This window comes from Dermacentor variabilis, chromosome 3 (assembly GCF_050947875.1).
Source record: "Dermacentor variabilis isolate Ectoservices chromosome 3, ASM5094787v1, whole genome shotgun sequence".
NCBI classification, from domain to species: Eukaryota; Metazoa; Arthropoda; class Arachnida; order Ixodida; family Ixodidae; genus Dermacentor; species Dermacentor variabilis.
The window spans coordinates 108,018,593-108,036,373 of record NC_134570.1 but is presented as its reverse complement, the minus strand read 5'-3'; the positions used below and the strand labels follow the sequence as shown (position 1 = coordinate 108,036,373).

The 17,781-nt window shown below is 42.3% G+C and overlaps 1 protein-coding gene across 4 annotated transcripts in view; it reads left to right on the top strand.

The window, feature by feature from the left end:
* The window catches only part of Vps13D (vacuolar protein sorting 13D), a 170,932-nt gene that overhangs the window by 61,652 nt on the left and 91,499 nt on the right, over positions 1-17,781 (top strand). For all 4 annotated transcript variants that reach the window (XM_075686119.1, XM_075686120.1, XM_075686116.1 and 1 more), the window contains exons 30-37: positions 155-710; positions 1,810-2,290; positions 5,615-5,767; positions 6,620-6,862; positions 7,997-8,255; positions 9,952-10,130; positions 11,627-11,795; positions 15,383-15,641. In XM_075686119.1, coding sequence (XP_075542234.1) covers positions 155-710; positions 1,810-2,290; positions 5,615-5,767; positions 6,620-6,862; positions 7,997-8,255; positions 9,952-10,130; positions 11,627-11,795; positions 15,383-15,641 — 2,299 coding nt within the window. The remainder of the gene's footprint in view (positions 1-154; positions 711-1,809; positions 2,291-5,614; positions 5,768-6,619; positions 6,863-7,996; positions 8,256-9,951; positions 10,131-11,626; positions 11,796-15,382; positions 15,642-17,781) is intronic.

The window sequence follows — 17,781 nt, the reverse complement described above, 5'->3', positions numbered from 1 at the left end:
GTCTGTTCACTGCTTCAATTGTTTGGTATCAGTTACGAATGAGTCGCTGTCGTAACATTCAGATTGGGATACCATCTCACACAACAAGCTTTTATGAGGATATGGCTAATAAAAAGAGTTGTGCTGTGTCCTTTTTTTCATCCTGCTTTTCCAGGATCATCACTTGAGATTCAAGGCACTTTGGGTGGCCTTCAGGTGTGTGACCTAATTTCCGAGAAGACTCTGCACAGGAGAATCGTTAGCATGGGCAGTGACCCGCACCTCGGGCAAGACCTGCACGACCTATTGGGCAAGCGTCATCACACAGAACTGTACCGTTCTCTACCGCTGGCCAGCAACGACTCCGCGAATGCCGAGAAAGCCTTCGAGTTCACAATCAAGCGTTACGGGGCTCAGAGCAAACAGACGGAGTCAGAGTGTCTGGAGGTTGTCGCGCGCATGGCGTCCGTCTGCTACACACACTCGCCCCTGCTGCTGCACGAGCTGGCATCTTGTGCAGTCGAGTTCAAGCACTGCGTCTCTATGCTCGCCCAGTCCATCAAGAACGCTGCCACTGAGGTGGCATTGGGCATTGTGAACCTGCCTGCACAGAGCATGGCATTCTCGTTCCATGTTTGCCCACCAGACAGTGCAATGACACCCACTCTGCAACGGGAGATTTCACTGAACGAGCCATCTGATGTCCAGGCTGCGCTGCCACTGGATGTAAAGTAAGTCGAAGAAATTCTTGTTATGAGCACAGTTTAGTTGGAATGGGCACTAGTGACTTTTTCTTTTTCGTAATTTCTATATCTAAAATTGGGAGTTGTCCTGTTAGCTTGCCTAAGTAGGACTAGAGTCCTAAATCTATATTGTTACTATATTGTGTGAGGGTGAGGTCGGTGGAATGTTTTCAGTGTTCACCTTGTACAAAACGGGCCTATCACAATTGTGCAGCTGAACACAGCAAAAGTTTTCAATAGTCACCTTGCAAAAATGGGTGAATCTTTGTTGTTTCTCAATAGCTAGACAATTTAATTGACTACATGCTGTTGTGGCAATATCTCTGTAGCATGTCCAGAATTTTGTGCTCTAAACAAAGTTCACAATATGTCAGCGAAAAAAAATCCAGTTTTGGAACTCATACGTTCTGCGGACAGTTGCAACTAAATTCGGTCTGTAGGTTTTACTATTTCTCTAAACTTTAAATTGTCTAGTGAAGCAACAGATGAAACAAATAACTGCTGTAGCCTTGAATAATTCTCAGTCAGCTTTCATGGCGAGTGACGTTTTAGCAGTGCCAGTTACATAAGCGTACTTGTACATGTGACCTCGATTGTCTGGTTGGGAGCATGGCTCTTTCAAGAAGCAGACTGCACAATGGTGTAATACCTTGCAGACACGGTCATCAGCATGCATTGTATACAATGCATTTGTCTGATTAAAATGGCAAAACCTGGTGAAGGGCCCTTTAACTGCCTTTATGTTCTCCTGCACATGGTGCTAAATATTTCTGGTTGGAAGCACCTTGAAACTGCAAGCTTAATTCACCTTCCTTCCTTATGCTTCGATGTTTGTTCCTTACAGCTTGTGTTAGAATTAAGTCACCAGGTATGTATGTGTCTTGTTGTTCAGGATAAGTCTGATGAAGGCTGTACCTAAAACAAAATTTTAAGACTTCAAGCACTTTCTTTGTAAAAACTTCATAGTTGACGACACTGAATGCACTTTTTTTTTTTCACTTCATAAGCAAAGGTTAGGATTGCACATGACGCTTTGCTTCATAAATGGGACGACTCAGTAAATTCTCCGTCACTGCTTTTCTTGCAGGCTTGACATCCTCTTGCAGACACCAGTGATCGTGCTTCCTTGCAGTCCCTCCAGCCGTGATGTGCTAGTCGCCCACTTGGGTCGCATCTCACTACAGAACACAAACTCGTCTATGCTACAGTCGGCGCAATTTGCCTTCAACTCGTGCGATCCTCACAAGTCAGGCCTGTTCTTTGTGCAGTTCAGAGACATGAACCTTTACTCGCTGAACATTGATGAGAACCTTGCGGCAGCGTCAGGAAAGATTGCTGCTACCGGCAACTTGCCACCAGCTGATTCACTGCCAGTTGTGGACCTGTACAGCTGTAGGGCTCATGGCCGTCCCATTCTACACGACACCATAATAGAGTTCACTGTTCAGTACAAGCAGCCGCTGGAGGAACTTGAAGTCGGCTGGTTCAATGATGGCCCAAACTGGCTGGGAGACCAAGAAAACCAGGGCAGCACCTCAGCACAGTTGAAGACACAGCCTACCCTAGAGGTAATGGAAAAGCAGCCTTTTATTCCACCCCCAGGATTTTAGAAACTAAAGCTGTATTTTATTATTATTATTATTATTATCATTATTATTATTATTATTATTATTATTATTATTATTATTATTATTATTATTATTATTATTATTATTATTATTACGCTTGAATGTTGATATAACAAACACAGGTGCAGTAATACCTCGTTAATACGTAGTTGGCAGGGAACGTGGACCATGTACGCACGAATCTATGTACTAATTAACCGACAATGGCAGATGAGAGGCTATAAACTTACCGGCCAAAAAACGCATTAATTCTCACTCAAACACACATGTAAACAAGTTTTATTTGTAAGCAGGCAGCAAAAAAATCTTTGATTTCCACTGGCCGTCATGGCGGCCTTGCAACGGCGACGGCATCCTCAAACCCTGCTAGGCTGCAGGCCAGTTTCTCCATTGGGCCCCACTTCTCTGCAAACGCCTTCATGACAGTCAACGCACAAGCCCTGTCAGATATGGAAGGGCCATCATCCAAGTTGTCATCCATGCTGACAACGAGGAAGAGCTAGAAGCTATGAAAACAGGAAAAATGTCATGGCTAACACGTTTCTATGTATTTATTGGTGGTAACTGCAGTTTGGGAAAGGTCTGTGTGCCGCGATTTCACTATTTATGGTCTGCGCGCACGACTTTTCGCCAATTCCATGCTTATATGTGCCGAAAAATGTAGTAAATACTACGCACTAACCGTTTGGCATATGTTAAGTGACAACGGCTTAAGCGGTCAGCCAATACATTAGGTTCAATGGCGACAGGGCAGGGGATTATCGCAACTATATTTAAACCGGAATTACTTATTAAGCGGGTACGTATTAATGAGGTTTTACTGCAGAATTAATTATTAGATATGATGAAGTAAATGTACAATTTGGTTGGTCATGCTTTATTTTAATGGAGCGGCTATAATAAAATAGAAAATGCAGCATCTGACATGGCATTGGTTATGGTGATGCAAATGCTTCTTTGCATGTGCTTTAAGATATATTGTGGTAGCAAAAATGTCACATAGTTGCAATTTTTTCTGACGCCTGATTTATTGGAACTGCACGATTATTTGGACTTCTCTGCACCGCTGCCAATTACCCCTAGCAACAATGCGTAACGGCAGTGACCAAAATTTCGGATGCCACACTCTACTACCGGCATGAACAGTACGCGCAATGCTGTATACATGGCAGCCATGAACAAACTTGCCACCATTTCAATTGACACAAAACCCCAACTTTAGTTGCTAATTCCCAACAAAGTGGCGCTGGTTATGCCCAGCGGTCTAAGCTATGCAGCTGGCGAAGTCGCTGGTGACAAGTCGTCACGGGAAGTTTACCGTCATGATGTTTGCACTTGTAAACCTTATTGGGGATCAAGCGGGCAATCAGATGCATAGGCTCGACTGACGGCAGTGCCATGCACATGTGGTCTCCTCGGTGTCAGAAAAATCTCTTGACAGCGGTGTTCGGCAATAGCACCTTGAAGTGACACATACATTTTGACTAGCGGCTTGACCTGGTTGGACTGCATCTACAAGCCAATGTGCTGATCTTCTGTGATAACATGGAAGGTGCGTATGTGTTCCTCTCTGCCAGCAGCCGACAGTTGGCTTGTTGGGGTCCCAGCCTCGATGGGTGTGCACCCTCTTCCATTGTCTCGACAACCTGAGGCGGCGCTATCCAATTGTGCCCTCATCTGTTCCTCTGTTTGTCTTTCTATTTTCTCTAGTGTGGGGTGCGTGATGGCAGGCTCTGGCCGATGGATAGGTGGCCACTGTGGACTAGGTTCTTTGTTCTTTGCTTTCCATGTTGCGGTTCCCTGTTAGCGACCACTAACGACCATTTGGCCATGTTGTATAATAATTACTAATTAGGTTCCAATTTGGTTTTTATTGTTAACATTTGCATTGTATCGAAATCTAGAATTATGAATGTTGTTTATTCTTCCCAGATAGCTTTGCCTAGGGTCTCACTTGTTGCATGCGTGGTCTTGCCATCCCCTAGCTGGGACTGGCTAGTTGTGTGCGCGCAGCCAGTTGTCATGGTCTTTCGTGGTGGTCGTTTGGCGCGCTATGAGAACATGCACGCTGTGAGTGGTGCATGTGATCACAATGTCTTGCGGCAAATGGGTTCAGGCACACAAGGTTCTGTCGTGCAGAGGAGAGGGAAAGGAAGAGAGAGAAAATTGAAGGGGAAAGGGACAGCAAGGAGCTTATTTTGATAGTGATGACCATGCAGTGCCTATACTGTTGCACCAAAGGCGGCCACTTGTGATGTGCCGTCAGCTGTGCCTTGTTTGACTCTGTGAACCTTGACAGTGAGTCGTAACTCTGCGCTCTGATGGCAAGTAGTGAGTGACGTACACGTGAGGAGCAGTGTGATTGGCAGTGATGAAGAGAGTTGTAAAAATGCTGTCAAGTACTCTATGGACTTGTGTGACAGAGGAGAAGCATGACTTCATGCTGCAAAAGTTGTCTTCCCTGAGACAAATGTGGGCTTAGGTACATCCATGATCTGTGTGGCATGCTCTTTTAAGTTTAAATGGCTGCTGATAATGTAAGACTGATTAGCCAGACAAGGTGACTGAACATGCAGATACTTTAACTTTCTTTTTGTATTAATCTGCTAATAACCTGATCAGTTCTCATATTCTGGTCTGAGTTGATTGAAAAGACTTTGACTCTGTAAAACTGGCTCATGCTAATTTAGAAAGCTTATCAGACAACCCACTAATTATACTACTATGCAATGCATTTCATTTACAGCTAGCTGTAAAATGTGTTCTTATGGAGTACCTTGAGGACAACCCTGAATCCAAACACCATTAGTTGATCTGCTAAACTAAGAGAGGGCTAAGCTCTGAGAAGCCCTGAGGGCTAAGCAGATGGCATAGAGACATAAATGTTCATGGTCAAGTTTCACTAGAACGAGCATTTTATGCCTCTAACCAACATGACAGAGAGCAGGGACATGTTAGTAGAAATCGTTCATAGTGGGCTCCTTGCAAAAAATGCAGCCACTGCAAACAATTTTAGGCACTTCAAATCAACCCTTTGTCTGATCGGTTGTTATTTTATTGCACACACGCAGTTTGCTTGTTGTACAACATAGCATGGTTTAAAGGAGGTTACTGAGGTAGAATACATTTGTGGGACTTTCTTGTGTTGTTTTATTATGGCTTACGCCGTAAGTATTATGGCAGTCAAGTATTATGGCTTGCACACTGTGCAGTGCTACGGGGACCTGCTTTGCTTAACAAGTTGTGTTGTTTTCTTTTCTCCAGGTCTCCGGAACTGTTATAAATGTTCTAAAGTTTGCAGTGACAAAGTATCAGTACGAGCTACTACTGCAGTCAACGAAGAACATAACATACTGCAAGGATATTGGTGCTGAAGAAGAGGACATGGCAGAATCACTTCATATCTCCTCATCTTGGGTACTGACTATGTTTCCTTGTATATATTGCAGGATAGCCCACTGAGCTTCGTACTACATAGGCTTCATAGACTTCATAGGCCACAATGTTAACAACAGTGACAAACCTTTAGATTTACAGGCTTATGTGTACCAAGTTAGACTACTTGGTTCATCATTAATTTGTGGGATAGTACAAAAGACGATATGCAGGAACTTGTAAAAAGAAAAAAGAAAGCTAGATGCGTTGCATGTGTCTCATCTTGCTACAGAATTCATGCTGTCCCACATGTAGTCTGATGTGCCCATCACTGGGCAGGACGAGGATGTTGAAGTCATGTTTACAACTGTCCACTGCACAAAGCTTTTAGTTAAGTTTGCCGCAATGAGTTGTCTCATTATTGTTCCGTGTTCCTGTGCTCAGCGCACCACTTCTACTCCAGAAAGCGGAGGGCAACAATGCCCATTAACTCAAGTAGTCACTGTGCTTAATTAACACTCCTTCACTAATCCTAAGAGGAATGTCACTAAAGCACTGGAATGGAGATGTGTTCCTCAGGCAACTTCTCACTGGTGGAACCTTTGAGAAGCATTATGAAAACACATTGCCTACTTCACAGCGAGGGCTGGCGTATCCCGGGGATGTTTTTGAGTTGAGGCTCACTTGTGAATAAAGGGGTGTCTTCAGTTGTGTTGTCGATGCAAAGTGCAGCTTAAAACTTGGCTGCAATTAAGGGTTGTCTGTTTTGACAAAACTGAGACTGAACTGTTGCTTGGCTTTCTTTTTTCTGTAGGCCATATGTAGCCACATTCCAAATTCTTGGCTAAACAGTCTGTTTCTAATTGATAAACTGGTGCATGTCTTCATGTACAGGATGAATTGGCAGCAAAGGAATCGCATTATGAACACGAAAGGCCGCAGCAGAGCCTTGTCAACGTTGTTGAAGATGGCTCAAAGCACATGGCATTCAACTACCACGTCAACTTCGTGCTGCCAGAGCTCGTAATCAACATCTGCTCGGACTTGTGCAATGACAAGCAGGACCTTGTTGCTTTGTCCTTTCAAGAATTTGTTGTAAACTACGAGCAAGACAATCCATACGAGACTTCGATTCAGGTGAGTTAGTGTTGCTGCAGTGTCACTCAACTGCGTATACCTGCTGCAAGTGCATATACCTGCTGGCCTTTCTAAACCAAGAATCCATGTACAAGGTACTGTTATTAAAACTGTTATTATTACTGTTGCTGTAGGATCAAAACTGTAATTGAGCTTTGATAAAAATGCACGTAGATGACACCTTATCATTTTATAGCTTTGGAAACCCATATTTGAGGAAAGTTTTCAGGGAAAACCCACATATATGGTCTTCCGAGAAGCTTTCACTGCTTTGTATGTACTTTTTTAAGTAAAAAAAATGGAATGAATTATAAAGACACATTGGCTTGCATTTTTTATTCTTCTGATTACTTATTTATTTTGTTAGACACTTACTATAATTGTTAACACATACTTTTGCATAAGAACTTTACTTACTTTTTTTTTTTACTTTGGTCACTTACTTTTGCTTTGCCAATTGCTGGAATATTTGAAAAAAAGTACCAAACCAAGTTTCACCCATTCTCCCTCATTGGTAATTGCACTACGGTAAAGCACATGGACTCTGTGTGTGGGAGGACAAATTTTAATGATGCATTACCTTGTTTCTCTTGTTTTCGACATTGAATTTAATGGTGACACTTAATGACAAAGCTTGCATACTTCTGTGCTTCTATGCTATGAAAAACAAAACAAAACTTACGCCCAGGAAGATAATTACGCCCTGGCTCAAACAGAAATTTCGTTTGAGCTAGTTCGTGCATCATTCAAAAAAAAAAAAAAATAAATGGTGCAAAACAGTCGTGGACGGAGGAACGCATACAACAGGATGATATGGACATCGAGGCATTGGCAGTACAATTAATTACTGCAAAGTTTATGTCATGTTTGTTTAATTTGGCCATTGTAATGTTTGATCACTGCTTATAAAATGTTTTCTTGAAAACTGCAAACATGGTTACTCTAAAGATTAGTGCAATGCCAGCAATGTATTTCCCTTTACTACAAACCAGCCTGAGCTAGTTTAACTAGTGACATTTGGAATCTGTGATGTAAGATAATAAAGTGCAGTGTAGGGTGTGAGGTATATTTACTAAGCATTAATAAAAAAATAGCATTTATATTATGGTGCAATATGACACATTTCATTTGCAGCTGGCTCTAAAAGGCATCATCATGGAGGACCTCGTTGAGAGCCCCGAATCTAGCCACCGTTACTTGATTCGCTCGACTAACCCTGAGAACGAAGCAGGGGACTCCAAAGATGTTCGGCCGCCCAAATCGGATTTCATCTCGTTTTCCTGCCCGGACATGACGTACCACATTCCTGCTATTCCAGCCCACCCATCTCTTCCTGACAGGCTCTGTACTCAGAATGTCTTTCAGGCACATCTGAAGAAGAACAAACCCACAGGTAATTCAGGGTTTACAGGTTTACGCTTACTCTATGCCTGTTTCTCTTCCGTCCTCGTGCAAAACATGCACTTGTTTAAACCTAGACGTAGTTTTGAAAGCTTTTTCTAGGAAGTGTCAAGACATGGCAAGTGCAGAAACTGGGTGTTGTGAGCACTGCATTGCCATACTGGTGGAGTCTCACCTGCCACAATGGCCCAGTAGCTGTTGCATTTTGGCACAGAGCAGCAGGCCATTGATTTCATTCTTCGATGTGGCAGCGACATTCTGATGAGGATGGAATGAAAACATGCTTATGTGCTTAGATATAGGTGTGCATTATAGAACAGCATGTAATGGAAGTTCATTCGGAGCCATCGACTGCAGCATTTGTCATAGCCCCTGTGTTGCCTTGTGATGCTAAAATCTATAAATCAATCGGTCAACATTCTTTATTGTGTCAGAATGCATTGTTGTTACAATATGAAGGCACAAGGGACTAGGCACAGCAGACCAGTAAGCGCTGTGTGTTAACTAAAAGATTACCGAGTAAACAAGCTGTGCCCAAGTGTTCAAAACTGCGTGAAGTTTAATGCATAGTAATGAAAAGTGTCATGTTAAGCACAGCTAAGACTTGTGTGTAAGAGTTCAAGTTGATGTTCTCGTGTATTCTCTGCCCAGTTTCTTATGCCATGCTGCTGTAACAATAATGCACTTTTAATTGATGCATCAGCTAACCTGCGTGCCTTGTATTTCACGACGTCGCACTGTTGCCTCATGGCAGGACAACGAGGTGACCTACTTTTGCTACCCATTGTGGTATCACTCTACCAGTACATGTCATTGCAGAGTATCGAGCAATAGCCTCCATTGCCTGGCCAAAATTGCCACTTTGGCAACACTTTTATGTGATTGAGTTGCTTTTGTTTAGACATGGCCTAGAGAACATTAGGTTCCTCGTTACTGGGCTGGTTGATACTTATCATACTGATAAATAATAATGAGTGCAAAGTGAAGACGTACAACGAGCATTTACCCTGTTTACTTTGGTTTTCGTATTCATTTCATTGTCTTTATCTTTACTAGAACATTGGTTTGCCTGAAGTATTCTGGAGCTCTCCAATTCAATGATTATTTGCTTGTGTCGTGCTTTAGAATATAAATAATCTTTTATTCTTATCTGTAGAAATATGAGCAGGGTATTTTTTGTCTGCGCACTGTACTGAAATATAAAAATATTGAATATCTCCATTTTACATGCTCTGGATACGAAAAAGCTCAAAACTACCTTTCTCTTATGCTCATCATTCTAGGAGTGCATGCATAGAATGGTGCATTGTTTTAAGTTTTTTGCAAACCACAATATAGTAATTTTTGTTTCAATACATTGAGTAAGATGAGGCTCAACTTGTAAAAAACTGCACGTGAAGGTAGAGCATGAGAGAAGTAGAAAGGGGACTGGTAAAGTAGGCAGCTTGACCATTGTTCTTTCAGCCCTGTCGTACGCATGCTTCCAGTTATATTGCCATCTAAAATTTGACCACTTGAGATTAGTGCAATTCATGTATCCATGTGAAGGATGACTGGTAGACTCTTGATATGCATCCACATGAAAGAAAACAACAAAGTTCACTTGCATTCTGCCAACAGTGGGGTACATCTGGTCATTATATGTAATGTCATTACTGATTTGGCACGTTGACCTCCTTAACTTGCAGAGCATGCAAAGAAGAGGAGCCAGTGCGCCAGCATGCGTGCATCGCCGTCCACTCCACCTCCGTCCCCGTGTGGCTCTACGACCCCTCCGCTCCTGCTGGCACAAGAGGATTCACTCATGCACATCAATATGCATCTTATTGACAGACACTGCCCAGATTTCACTTCCAAGCATAACAGCGTAAGCTACAATCTTTGCTTTAAGCTTTCCTGCGGTGCAAATGTCGTTTTGTTCTCAAGGCTTTTCAATAAATACATTCAAGCCTGGATACAACAAATGCCTTCGTTGCACAAATTGTGTTCCCTATATCAGAAGTTCATTATAGTTAAACTTTCCCTAAAAACTGTCCGTAAGTAATACAAGAAGGTGCTGAAGAGATGCTTTATAGCCAAAAATGTATTGCACGCTGTTTACTGGCAGAAATAAATGAGCAAGTTTAAGTTGTGTAGACCAGATAATCACACTCTTGTAGTTCATCAAGCTGTTGACATCATAAAAGAAGCTCCTGGCCATAGAGGGGGGGAGGAGCACATTTGGAAACGTGCTAGTGTGTTGGTCATCCTCACTACTGGAGGCCTCCTTTTTCGGAAGTTGTCACTCACACCTCGTCAGCACAGTTAATGGCAACGTCTACGCCATCGTTAGCAGCAACACCGATCGCTGTTACAGCAGTCCGAAACTCGGTTGAAAACTTCCCCAGAAAAAAAAAAAAAAAAATAGATTGCGCCCACACTGCTCAGGATTGTCGAGGGTCCGAAAACAATGAAACTGCAAAATAAAAAAAAAGTGTGACGCATCTTACAGCAGTGATTGCCCATGGAGCCTTGTTATCTAACCTGGCTCATTGAGACATTGCTGCTCCACAGTTCATTCCATTCTTTGTAGGCAAACTGCGCAGTCTAGCAGATAATTATAAATGGACGGCTATTTCATGGGTTCCTTGCGGAACTCTTTGGCCATTGAGAAACTATTCATAGTAGCCGGAAGTTCGCTCTGAATGGGATTGTTATAAGTTGGCTAGACTGTATTGCCATTCTTAAAGGGATACTACTTGCATAACATTTTGGCTTACCATATTTTTGTCTTTAGTGAAGGTTCAGGCCCTCTAAACTTTAGAAAAAGTACTGGTAAGCCTATGAGTGCCCTAAATAATTGACCATAATAGTACTTGTTTCTACGAACCAGTTCCAGTTTTGGTACATAGTATGTGTCAGGATGTTGCGAAACACCAGCTCACTCCGTTCCTGTGATTGTTGCGTCCGCCACATAGGAGCATCGCCAAGATTAATGTGCGCAACTTTTTTTTTTTTTTGTTTCTTTACGAGTGATGTCATGATGGCGAGGCTTATTACTAAGCGATGGAAACTTTTCTCTGTGTCATGACGTCACAATAATCTTGAACACACCAGCTCCGCATTTAAAACCAACTTTAACATCAAATTAAACTTATCTTACAATAGAATAAGCGCCAAAATTGACGACACACAAGAAGGAATACGGACAGTCTATTGTAAGTTATGCACCAACTAGCCCCACAACGTGTTTTACTGCAGTAAACTTATCTTACAAGGGTTTCCCAACTTTCATACTTGCTAAATGTTGTCCTTTTATGTTGTCCTTTTAGCATGTTTATAGAACTTTGAAAATATGTGTCTGAACTCCCGAACTGTCTTCAGGTGAGCAAGGCTGTGACCGTTGATGTGAACAGCCTGGAGGTGGTGATCAACTCTCAGACATGGGTGATGGTGCTCGACTTCCTTGGCTTGGCTGCAGATCTACCTGAAGAGCCAAGACCCACTTCTAGACAGGACTCTCTATTCAGAGAAGACTTAGAAGTAGAGCATGGTAAGACATGATAGTTTAAGAGATGTTATGTTAAATACAGTGTTATGGAAACAAACACTGGAAGATTGATCACTGTTATTCGTGTGTTCTGTGATTAAGCACATATGCTAAACAAACATCCTGTTATTGTTTCGTGGAAAACTTGCTGGTCAGTTTTGAAGGCCGTGAGTGTTCAGTAAGTTGTGCTGAGCAGGATTGTGGAGTAAAAGTGACCACGTCAGCTGTGTGTGCTCTATAAAATTTGAATTATTCGTAAGTTTCTGGGTGGTTGTGTAAAGTCACATAATTCCATTGTTTTTAAGGATATTAAAAAAAAAAAAGAAACTATGAATCTAATGTCTTCTTGTTTCTTCCAGATTGATTTTAACTACCATATGTTGCAGTATATTAGTCGACTCCAAATATAAGTCTACTGCTCCCAACTTTCGACCCCCCAACCGAAAAGTAAAAAGATATACACAGTAACATTACAAAAAAAACTGGCCACATTGACGAAGGAGGAAAATGCATTTGTTGGACTTCTGCAAGCATTTTAGATGTTTGCATCGTTGTGCCGACAATTTTCAAGTCGCCGTCGTGATTGAGCACTTTACAAAAGCTTCGTGCACCATGTTGTCAGGCAGACAATGCATCGCACACCCACAGTGCTCAAAGACGTCCGCTTCACATGCCCCGTTAGTGACATGGGAATGAGTCCAATACCAGCATGCTTTTCGGTTTTAGGAGACTGCCTGGGCGCTGGAGTCAGAATAGGTGGAACCATTCTAGGACTGTCTACTCAGTGAAAAACCCCTTTTCGTTCACGTGAACAATCACCTTTGTTCACGTGAACAATCACCAATTTCTCCTTGGGCATTGTTTTGTGTTTGAACACAAGGAACACAATATTACCAATAATACTACGTCAGTTATGCTCATTGCCCATCGTCATTGGTCGCACTTTCTGCTCACCTTTCGCTGCGACAGTACGCTTGCTCGGCATGTTGAACCAGACAGGTGTCCGATCGGCGTTACTGATCTGTCCAAGTGTGAAGGTTTGCTGCACCTTCAGCTCACTGATGAACTCTATGAAGGCTTCTTTCTTCTCATCGTAAGCATCAGGTAGCTTCTGGCAAACCATGGTATACCTCCTCATACTCAGCCCATTCCGCTTCATGGAACTTGGAACTCAAGTTCTTGGAACCCAAGAACTTGGAACTTGGAACTCAATATGGCCGATTTTCAGTTTATTCGCGGCACTTTGCGCCTTTACCTGAATGCCCTTGTAGGACACGCCCAGGCGTTCGTCCCACTGTTCTTTCACCTACTTTTCCGCAACTTCTTCAATGACAGGACACTTGCCTTCTTTCGGTCCCCAGAAGGAGATTCGCAATCATGCACATGAAAAAAGCTTGTTTCTTTGTTGCCACCAACTTCATATGCATTTTTACAAAACTCCGTAATGACGCTCAGCTGCGAAGTCGGTTGATTCGATGTGAAGAATAACTTTCCACCTAAACGCCACACTGTAATTGCACCAATGAGTCGGTGCCATTTCGGTGTCATCCTGCCAGACACTTCACAATGCAATGTGGACAAAACTGCCGAGTGCTTGTAGAGGTGTAGTACTTTAACTTGCAGTTGGAGTGAATTTCGTGACCGTGCAAAACCTGTGCAGCAGCACGCGATAATGAAACTACTACTATTGTTCAGATGCGAATGTGCGAGGGGAACAGAGCCTGGCAAAAGCGAAATCTTTCTACCATCCGTACCGTTCTCAATGGTACCGTCAAGGAATTAATAAAATGCACAATTCGCATTTTATTGAATCTGTAAAACAACTCTTTTTTTAATATTGCTGCTATAGTGCAAATATAGAATAGGTATATGTATGGTAAACGCCGTTTGTTAAGGCTTGTCTGAGATCTGTCTTTGCTCCCCCCCTCCCCCCCTTCAGGGTGGGATTTGCGTATAAGCCTACCCCCTAATCTTGACGTCCCAATTTTTGAAGAAAAAAAAAGTAGACTTACATGCGGCAATATACAGTAGTTGAAAAGATAGTAAAGTGTAGCCTGTCAAGTTAGATCAGCATACTTCTTCATTAATTTGTACTGACTGATAGTGTTCTGATTTGTGACATCTAGCAAGGTCTTTTTATCTCCTATGGTGACAGCGGTCATTGATTAATGCCGATTTTCTTCAGGATTGTTCTGCTAAGCAAAACTATATTTTCATGAACCACTGTTTCATTTACAGAAGCCTTGAAAACCCCATTGTGCTTATGCCCCTATGAAAAACTTCTATCACTGCACTAAGTTGCAGCCTTGTGTTTAAGCAAATAGCTTTCTTATGCTCTTTCATCCATTTTCGTGGTCAGTCATTGGTGACCTAAGGTTGAATTTTCACTGCTGATACAAAGGCACGCAAGCTAAAGTAGCATGTGCTCTCGCAGCTGAGTTGTGGGGCACGCTCGTTGTCGAATGCCAACTATTAGAGTTCTTTGAGATGAATGTGCTTTCTACCTAGCTGCTGCTACAGGTGTGCTAGTTTACGGCTTTGTTCTCTACAGAATTATGCAATGAAACAACAAACACCACCTAAATATCCTCACTGAAACAAATATGTGCAGTCTAGCTCATCAATTCTTTAATCCTTTTAAGGTAGATTTTTTTCACCATATGCAACCGCCCAGATTGATTTCTTTTATTGCAGATTTAAATTCTTCAGAGGGACCTATTTAAAAAAAAAAAAAATGTCCGTAATTTTTCTAGGGTGACCGTAAAGTGAGAAAAAAATATTTTGTGTTGGCATATATGTACTGTTTATTCGTGAATGATAAAAATAGGAAATGAACTTATAAGAATTACAAAATTGACGCATTGTTATACGCATAGTTCAAAGGCATAGAAAAGTGCGCACACGAGAATATTTCCCAAGTCTCAAATGTTCGTCCTTTTACACTAATATTTACGTTCATAGCGTAATCAAACTGCGTAGGTAAGCACACTCAAGAAAACTGTGTGGTTGTGTGCCTGTCAGAAAAGCAAAACGTGTGACAAACTTCCGGTAATCCTTCATCTTACCGCCAACCAGAGGCAATTAGTTCTCCAAAGACACCAAAAAAGGAAATGCATTTTCAGCGGCATCCTTCGGATGTGCATCCCTGTGAGCAACAAACGAGTGTGTAACAGGCAGTCACCCTCTGAGCGATTACTAATGAGGTTGCCATCAGTTTTGCGAGCCCAAGAAGCCGAAACCACCCTGGGAACAAAACCCAATCTAACTGCTGCACGCACGCCAATGCACGAGCGGTAGTAGACGCGCTGGAGCAAACAAACCATGTAACGAAAACCGAGAGAAAGAGGCGCGAGAAAAAAAATTCCCTGTATTCCTGCATAGTGGCAGCACATGCCAGGCAAGAAATTGGCACGGTTTTTAAACGTACAGATGGCGCCATAAATATGTAGCATCGACCATATTGGACTTGTTCGCGGCGTCGTATATTTACATCATTGACCCTGAAAGGGTTAAAGCAAATAGTTTTCTTGAAGCCTTCGGCTGACGATGATCCTTGATGGTTTCTGCACAACTTGTTTGTTTCTGCACAGAGCCCCAGGCAGATGTTGATAACACAGAACTGGAAGTGAACATTCGCAACTTTATTGTGACGCTGAACAAGCCAACTTATGAGCTGGCTAGAGCCACGATAAGCGGCTTCTCCAGCCACCTGTCCTTGAGAGATTCCAACATCACGCTACAAGCAAGCCTTGGCAAGATATGCGTTTTGGACCTAACGGGACATGGTCAGCTGTACCGGGAACGCTTCATCACAGCTGGTCCCGAGGCACTGCACTTTACCGTGTTCAAGTAAGCGGGCGAGGAGTATTTCGTTCGATTAGTTATTTTTGTAGGATCACGCTAGGCTCTGCTCTAGCGCTGCTCTAGAATCACGACGCAGCCATTCACGAGTGCATCTTGTCAGACTTGAACCATGCAGCGGTGTGCTTCTTGAGAGGGCACATAACATAATTTAAGCCATCACACCCGCTACGTGTAAGTGTGTTGACAACTTGAGGGGCTGTCGGTAAAGTGTGCAACGAGCGCTTACCGAGTGTGCGAGGTATTTGAGAACATAATGATGACCTTAAGATTAGCAACAATATTTCTGTAAAAAAAAAATCTGTATATGCCAGATTTTTCATTCTTTTTTTGATGTTTTTTCTAGGGCCATTGAATAAAATAATTTTCAGCCTCAACTATCAGCTGATTTAGACATCGATAACTGGCTGCAACTGCGCACGTGATGGCTGCGTTGGGGGCAGAGTCTAGCTGCATTGACGGCTTGTAGCTTTGTGTGTGTTGTGTCTTCTTGGCGCTCACGTTGCGTTGAAGTGATAGACAATACCAAGATCACTTTCACTGTTGCTGCCGTGGTGCCACATTTTCTCGCACCAGCGTTTTGACAGTGAGTGGCCGCGGTCATCGAGTGTGATGTCTTTTTGTTTTCTTTTCTGTGCGTGCTGACACCATGCTTGTAAATTTAGTTAGCAAGCAAATGTTTACAAGTTGATAAGTTGGTACAGCTGATAAAAGTAGTATCCTTACTTTATATGATTGTCTGCTAATTTGATAGCGCAGTCGATGCTTTGGCTTTCAGGCGAAACTGCACCATTTTACTACATTCTTTAGGCTCACATGATTGTCTGGTTGGGGAGCATGCAGAAGCTTCCTCAAACTTGGTTATTGTGTTTGATCAGCTTTTCTGTGCCAGCAAGGTAGTCTTGTGTGGTTTCAACTGGCACAGGAACCTCCACATGTTTTATTCAGTTCCTGTACAGTAATGTAGAATGTTGCATAATATTTTACTGTAATGAATAAGGGCACTTTCACAGGTGTTCAAGATGTAAGAGATTAGACAGCTAGTTAAACTTCGGTCGAAGGTTGGTTTGAAATTGACTGCATGCTCTTGTATGAGTGAAAACTTCACACGACGGGAATAATTGCTCATAATGATTTGTGTATACGCTTTCGAAGCGCTGATGGATGAAAGCAACCCACAGTGGGGAAAATGAAGTTAAACCCGATAACAGTTCAACACAATTATCAAAATAACATGCACTCACAAGCATCTACTGTTGCTTGAGACTTCATTAAAACAGCCTATATGTCAAATCAGAAAATCGACAACCCGAGAGAAGCTCCTGGGTCTTCACTGCTACTGTCATTTAAAAATTAAGTTGCCGAGCCGCCGCAAGCGCCAATTTTTCATCTTTTCGTTGATGTGCTAGGAGCACTGGAGGCTAGTTTCAACGATACCTACAGTCAGAGCTTTATTTTCCTGACTCCCCAATCTGCCCAAAATTGTCAAATATGATAACTCCTAGTTAAAGTTCAGTCATTTCAGACAGTGCATTATGTGGCTAGTGGAAGAATACCAATGAAAATGTTTAACCCTTTGAGGGTCAACTTTTTTCGCATATGCGACCGCCCAGAGTCGTTTTTTTTTATTGCAGATTCCGATTCTTCTTAGGGACTTATTTCGAAAATAAATCACCGTAATTTTTCTAGGGTGACCGTAAAGTGAGAAAAAAATATTTTGCGTTGGTATATATGCACTCTTCATTTATGAATAACAACAATAAAAACGGAAATAAATTTACCAGAATTAAAAATTTGATGCATTTTTATGCACATAGTTCAAGGCTTTGAAAATCTGCACACGAGAGTATTTCGCAAGCCTCAAATGTTCCTGCTCTTACACTAATACGTACGTCCATAGCGTAATCGAACTGCATAGGTGCGCGCATTCAAGAAAACTCTTTGGTTGTGTGCCCATCAAAAAAAGCAACACATGTGACAAACTTCAGCTAATCTTCATCTTATCGCCAACCAGCTAGGGCGATTAGTTTTCGCGAGTCTTAAAAAAAAGGAAAGAAACGGAAATGCATGCACGGCAGCATCCTTCCTATGCACACTCCTGTGAGCACTAAACGAGCGAGAAACAAGT